Source organism: Apis dorsata, unplaced genomic scaffold (assembly GCF_000469605.1).
Source record: "Apis dorsata unplaced genomic scaffold, Apis dorsata 1.3 scaffold_741, whole genome shotgun sequence".
Classification (NCBI taxonomy): domain Eukaryota; kingdom Metazoa; phylum Arthropoda; class Insecta; order Hymenoptera; family Apidae; genus Apis; species Apis dorsata.
In genome coordinates this window covers 168,099-175,780 of record NW_006263902.1, presented here as the reverse complement: position 1 = coordinate 175,780, position 7,682 = coordinate 168,099, and the positions used below count along the sequence as shown (strand labels likewise).

The following is a 7,682-nucleotide window of genomic DNA, read 5'->3' as shown; positions in this document are numbered from 1 at the left end:
TTAAAAAAAAAATATATGATATCTGTAATAATTTATATATAATTTATGAAATGTATAAAATTAAAACTTTAACATAATAAAATTAATTTTTTAAGATAAAAAATATAAGACAAAAAAATTAATAAAATACTTCATTTATATATATATATATATTTGTATAAATTTTTTTTATTATTTTCAATAATAGAAGATTTAATCTCTGAAATTATTTCTACATATTATAAAACATTCTATGTTTTGAATAATTTTATTACAATTAATATATTGTAATCTATTTACTTATTTCTATAATGTCTTGATGTCTCATAATGATATTATGGATAATCATGTCTTTAAAAAAAATAAAATAAAAAAAAATAGAAGAAGAAAAGAAAGGAACATTACCTTTTTTGTTCCGTTGACTGTTCATCACAGGAGATAGGAGAACTCGAAGCGCCACTTTCTGAAACCTCTAATGTTCTTGCATTCTCCGAACTAGGTTTTCTTTTCATAATATTCGATTGTTCAAATTGACGACTAAATGTGTCCAAATTTCCATTGTAATATCCGTTCTCGCATTTATTAGAATACTCGTTGGATATTGGTGATCTTCTAGCCGGCAAATAATCCGTCGTATTTGGAGATAGAAGTTCCTCATAATATTCGATAGTTTTTGGTTCTGTGATTCCATATTTCCTCGGAAGGGAGGAATAACCAATGTAAACATGATTGTCAATTCCAGAATCATTTGATAAACCGGAAAGAGAAGGTTTGTAGATTACGTCTGCATCCGCAGAGAAATCAGCACTATGATATCTCGACCTAGAAGTGGAGAGGTCGAAAGTCGGTGATCTAAGATACCTTCTAACGGGATCATAGGAAGAGGAGAGAACAGACACGTATTCGGTCGGCGATTTAAGATCGGTAACATAGCCAGCATCTGAATAACGAATACCTCTATCAAGGGAGCGATTGCGACCGATCGCAACGCCATCTTCAGCGTATAAGCCGTAACTTTTCTCTGCCGTATGCCTGAGAGTGGGTTTCGAAACCGTGGCCAATCCTGTATATCCTATTCCATACCTGCTGCGATCTCGTTGTTCCCGATGTCCTGAAAAACTGAATTTTCTCGGCAGCGTGGCACTGGTTGGTAGATTGACGCCTGGAGGAGGAGCTGTCAATGACGGTCTTCGCCTATCGTTAAATCGTGAATAGAAACTACGCCTACGTATTCGGTCGATTATTGACTCTGAGTTATCCGACTTGTCGTTTCGACTAAACAGCGAATGTGAAGGCGAGGTTGGAGAATGCAAGTCGGGCCGTGCGTGACTCATTTCTGCTGAACTGACCGACCACGAATCGAAACTCTCAGGTTCATCCATTGGAGAGAAGAGTTCATTCGGATAATCTGTCGATTTTGATTCTTTCTCTTTTATTTCTTCTTCAATCGGTGCTCCCTCTGAAGGATTTTCTGATTCCGTATTATTAACTGTCATCGATTCCGCGTGGCTCTCGATGATTTTCGCACATTCAGTTACCTCTTTCTTCAATTCGGCCACATCTTTCGCGCGTAACGGTTTATCTATGATTATCTTATTACCAGCAATGTTGGCGTGATGTGTCACTTTTGAAAGACATTCCATTAGTTTGCCAGAAAGATCTTCGTTTGATTTAGGAGAATCGATAGAATTTTTTGGCGCATCTGATTTCGGCGAATCCTTTTTTGGTGTGACATTCCTGAATGAGTGTTGGGGTATTTTAGATAGATCAAGCTTTAAATTGCTTCTATTTACTCGTTGCTGAAATTCCTGTCCTTTTGATTGATCACTTTTTGTTTCTGTCGCCATTGTTTCGTCTCCAGAATTAGTTCGATCTCCAATAGCTGAAATTTTTCCACCGGTTTTGTCCTTTGCTTCTATTCCACTATTTTCTTTCGTCTTGTCGATGGCATTCTTCGCGATACTAGTGCCGATTTTTGACTCAATCTTTTTCTTTATTCGTGATTTTCCAGATTTTTCCTTTTCGTCCAAATTTTTATCAGTATCGGCACTAGCATCATTGTTTGATTTCTTTGCGACTTTTTTCACCACTCGGACAATTTTTTTTTTCTTTACACCATTAGAATCATTACTTTCTGAAGTTTCAGAAGTTTTTTTAATCAATTTCTTTGTTTTTTTATCCGTGTCTTCGGATTTGCTCTGTTCCACAGACGAACCATTCTCCAAAGAAGATCGATTCGTTTTTTTCATTTTGCTTGTCAATTTCTTTTCCACAGATTCTTTCTCGTCATTATTCGATTTCTCGCGCGTATCAGTTTCCATCTCTTGATTCATCAATTTTTCTCCTTCAAATTCTTTTTCACGGGATGCACTTTTTTCTTTGCAAGCCGATGTTTTCTCTTGTTTCGATCCTTCCTTTAACGAGAGTCTCTTTGAAGATTCAGACATAGAGGAGCAAACTGTCTTTTCCAACTTTTCCATTTTTTTTGCATCTCCGTTCTTCTTCGTTATCTTGAAATCAGTATTTGAAAGTTTAGTTGGTATTTTGCTGGTAGTGACAGGAACAGTAGCATCCTCATTGGAAATAACATCAGATTTTACCAATTTTGGCGGACTTTTCTTCAACTTCGTTAAAATTGCAGTCTGTGATCGAGTTCCATTTATGATTTTATTTGTATCCCCGGTTTTAAACAAACCGAGGACGGAAGAGACTTTGCTTTTAGAGGAGGTCTGATTTAATTTCTTTCGAGACAGATCCTCGACACTGTTCGCTTTCGTAGCAATGTTGTCAGAATGATTTGAAGACGGATGATCGATAGGAGGTGCGGATCGTTCCCGAGATATCTCTTTTTCCATTTCTTCTTTGTTCGTTGAAACTGCCTTCTCCATTACTGTTTTCTCTTCTTGCTGCTCATCATTGGACCGAAGTCTTTCTAATTTCTTTTCCAACGAATGCAAAAATCCGTTCCGAGTATTTTTATCCGACGAGTCCACACTTTTTTTCTCTTCGTGGGGATCCTCCTTCTCTCGCGATCCTCGATCTCTTCTTAACAAATTGATCTCATTTTTCAATTCCTTCTCCCGTTTCTTTTCTCGATCGACGCTACCTTCTCGACTGGTTGTTGTAGCCGTAGTTTTTATTCCTGTCGCCTGTGGCGCTGCTTTACTCTCATTTTTACGTCGGATAAATCGAGACTTGCGACGCTCGTTTTCCGCCGCTTTCTGCGCTTCCTTCTCTTTCGCATACCGACTTTCCTCTCTGGGGGTATCGAAGAAATCTGGACGCAGGAATCGCGATATCCGACGTTGCTTCGACTTTTGCTGGTTTTCTTTCTCCGTTTCTTTTTCTTTGTTATTCGTGTCGTTTTCCAATCTGTTTCCATTCGTTTTGAAAAACTTGCTCAGCAATGATTTTTCCGGGCCAAGAGCACGCACGACGAGACTCGCAACATCCTGCGAGTCGGCGTACGATTTCCGACGATCGATGCCCGTGCACGGTTCTCTAGTCAACGAACCGGATCGCAATCTCAAGCTGGGTATACAGCTTCGTCGTTTTGAGACGGTCGAAGGTCCGCTTGCTTCACCAATCGAGATCAATGAACGTTTCTCGCATTTGTCCGTGTCTCGGTAGCTGAGATTCTCAGCCGACCTCAGATTCTTTAGTTTCGATTCTTTAATCAAATTCTCCGCGGCCAGCATTCTATCCTCGAAGTTTCTCGATGGATCCGACTTATACACGGATTTGTAGTCGATTATATTGGAGGAAGACTCGGTCGGTGACGTTTCATATTCCGACTTAGTGGATAAACTAGATGTCGCGTCTAACGGGTTTGCGTTCGAGTCGCAGGCCGAAATGGACTCTGACACTGAACCGTTATCCATATTGTTGTTCTCCTTTCTGTCTGTGAACGTATCATCCGCGGTTTCTTCTTGAATCTTTTCTGTACGATAACAACGAAAACTGTCCTTTCGAAGTTTTCCCGTATTAGATCGGCTACCGTTCGTTTCCTTATACCATCTACCCAGAGTATGAACCATAGTTTCCCTGGGAAATGTTGAGAGCAGAGAGGAACAATGATCAACATCATCGTCATCGAAGAGATTGAGAACGGATCGACGAGCCAAGTTTCGTGATTTCTCTCTTTCAGTGGATGGATCCAACAAACTATTTGTTCTTCTAATGGCTCGACGATTGGCCGACCGATCTTTATATTCGGTTTGATCCGAAATGGTAGAGACAGATCGGTCTGCGAGATCGGACGTATCCAAAGAATTCAACGGAACTAGATCCCTTTCGGCTGACTGAGCTCGTGCTTCACGCGATATAGATGGCGATCTCGTCAATGAGCGTCTGGTTTGTTCGATCAAGTTTCTGCTCAATCGTCGAGCTAAACTTGGCGTGAAGCTTTGTTCTAATGGATCTTGCGACTCTTTTCTGACTCGTATCGATTCCGCTTCTATGCCTTCGCGTGCTACTTTATCTGAAAAACAAATCTCGAGATAATATCTACGCACGGCAGTTTGAATGATAAAATTGAATGGTATTAATGATAAATGATTACAATTAAATTTTGAATTATTAATTGCAGTTATATCTTGTGTTCTTTATGGATTTTGTTTTATAACTTGGCTATCAGTTAGTCTAATTACATCTTAAGAATGGTAAATCAAAATTATTTTTTTTGTTTCCAAATTATATATATCGCAAAATGTAAAAATAAAAAATTATAAATGTAATTATAATTTGATTACTGAAAATATAAATATAGAGATACATGAAGATAATAAAAAGTTTGAATTTCAATATTGCACGTATCAAGTTCATCATAGATATTTTAAAGTTACATTTTCAGTAATCAAAATATATGTAATTTCTAGCTCCTTCTTTAAAGATATTATATCTACGTATGTATATCTACAATGTCTCACATTTTGCTATTTATTTTACAAATAAAAAAAAATATATATTTTGGAATCCCAACTATGGTTAAGATGCAAAGCACAACAACTGAAATAAATATTTAATTCTTAATTATGATTAAAATAAATATTTAGTCAAAAATGTTTAAAAATGATTTAATCGTTAATTTAGAGATTGATGATAATTGAGATTAAAATAAACATTTGATTTTTAATATAATTAAAATTTTTAATGTGATTAATATTTGTTTAAAAAAAAATTAAAAAAATTCATGATTAATCTAATCGCTTAATTATTTAATTAATTTAGTTTTTATGTTGTACAATTTATATTAATTAAATTAAATTTTTATTAAATTTTTTTTATTTCAAGTTAATTCTGTCTGTATTGATTGAATTTTTGAAAATGGAATATTAAATAATAATAAAAAATTAATCATCAATTAACAGTTATTAGTTCTTAAATAAAACTAAATTAAAAATTCGATTTCATTAAAAATTTCATTAATTCAATTAAAATTATTTTTGTCATATTAATTATATTTTACTAATTTTTGAAATATAAAATAATTATTAAATAATAATAAAAATAAATTTCAATATATTTATTTATAAAAATTTGTTCTATATTACTAATTATTTTGATTATTATTTATATTCATTAATAATTAATTAATCAATCAATTAAATCAATATGGACATTTTCCATAATTAATTTTTTTGATTATAGACTTCAATCAATAAATCAAATTAAAAATTTTAATCGATTTATGCCTAACATTGGTGTACGGGCATTTCATTTGGCAGGAAGCGAACAAAATACTCTGATTTTCTCGATATTTACACTCCTTTATTTCTACATACATTAAACTTCTTCTCTTCTCTTATAAAATTTCTCGAAAAATTAATAAATAAATCTAACTGATGAAAGTTACCTCTAGAGAAACCGTGTTACGACCACTATTCGAACGATCAATGATTTTGTCCGCGTGAGGAAGGAAAGAAAAACAAAAATAGCATTCTTTCTTTGTTGTTTTTAATTGAATATTACACAAAAAATAATTAAAATGGAACAATTAATCCCAAAAGTATTCAGCCACATTCGATACTTTACAAAAAATATAAAAATATAAAAAATATATCAAAGTAACAATATAGAAAAAGCAACTCGATTCAATTTTTGACGTGTATATTTATTATTTCATTTTATAATGATAATCTAATCATTTAAAAATGAGAAAATAAAATCCAGAATGATCGTTATAAAACAATGAGACCATTATAAATTTAATAAATCACATTTTTTAAATTTTTATAACAGCGCAATTTTAAAGTTGGTATTTTTGTATAATTTTTCTGCATATCTATAATTAAAATTATCATATCTTGAGATTTATAAAATTTTTCAGTTTAGAGCTATTTTTCTTAACTTCTAGTTGACGTCAAAAACAGAAAAAAATCAAAATGGATCAAAATGGACTTATCAAATCTTGTTATGATCTTCATATATGAAAAACTAAATATGAAATATTTATGAAGCTAGATATTTTTTGGGACTGATTGTATTTCAAAAAACAAAAAGAAACGAAAAAAAGAGAGAAAAAAATTAAAAGAAAAAAAATTTATAATCAAACTGAATAATTGAATAGACAAAATCATCAATAGTTCGTTAACTTTGGCACTCTTCTGGCCTACACACACTGTAATCGTAACCGATCTAGTGATATCTTTTTTTTTGAAAATGTACATCATTTGAAAACGTACGTCACACACAATTATACACGCATACAATCCCAGATATACACACGGCAAGCATACGAGGATAGATATACATATTATTAGATAGATAGATAAACAGATTGATAGATAGATCGATAGATAAATAGATAGATAAATAGATAGATAGATAGATAAATAGATACATACATACATACACACATACATACACACACACATACATAGATACATACATCATACATAGATACATACATGTATACGTGTCTCTAAATATATTAATGCAACAAATTATCAAATGTAAACGTGAAGGATTACATGCAACAAAACAGGCTTGCATACGAAAATTAATTTATAGGTTTTTGATAAATTTTAACAAATGATAACGATATTTGCAAAGCGCCGTAGTTTACTTTTCGAATCGGATAGAATCATTTATTTCTGATAACGATTAAATGAAACTATTAAAATATTTTTATTATTTTTTCGATCGAAAAAATAATTATAGAATGGAATATAATTGTTGAAACGTTCATATATTTTTGCATAAATAATTTTAATTTTGCTAAAATAGAAAAAAGTTCCAATTAAATAGGAACATTTATTTTCTTTTAAAAAAGTTAAAGTTGTAATTTTCCATGATGGATTATCATATATTATTAATCTAAAATTTGATGTCATTTTTTGAACCGAACTTTTTGCTAATTTTATTATTAAATAAAAATTAAAACTAGATTAATAACAATTTCGAAATTACATCGATATATTTTTTATAAAAAAAAGTTTTTAAGATATTTTAAAATATATATATATATGGAATACATTAGCAATTTTAAACTTTAATTAAAAAAAATAATTTTAATTTTTAATATTTTATCTTAAAATATCTGTTATAAGAAATATATGATTTTTTTCAATTTTTATTGAACGGATATAAAATAACAATTAAAACACCAAAATTAAAATAAAATAAAAATAAAAATAAATATAAAATATAAAATATAAAATAACTAAAAACAAAGAACTGAAAACAAAGAAACGATTTAAAAA

General features: G+C 31.6%; 1 protein-coding gene across 4 annotated transcripts in view; it reads right to left on the bottom strand.

The window, feature by feature from the left end:
* Positions 1–7,682, bottom strand: part of LOC102678088 (serine-rich adhesin for platelets) — a 28,975-nt gene that overhangs the window by 1,738 nt on the left and 19,555 nt on the right. For 3 of the 4 annotated variants that reach the window (XM_006622742.2, XM_006622743.2, XM_031513805.1), the window contains one exon: positions 385–4,459. In XM_006622742.2, the coding sequence (XP_006622805.1) occupies positions 385–4,459 (4,075 nt within the window). The remainder of the gene's footprint in view (positions 1–384; positions 4,460–7,682) is intronic. The other variant, XM_031513806.1, reaches the window with a different exon arrangement.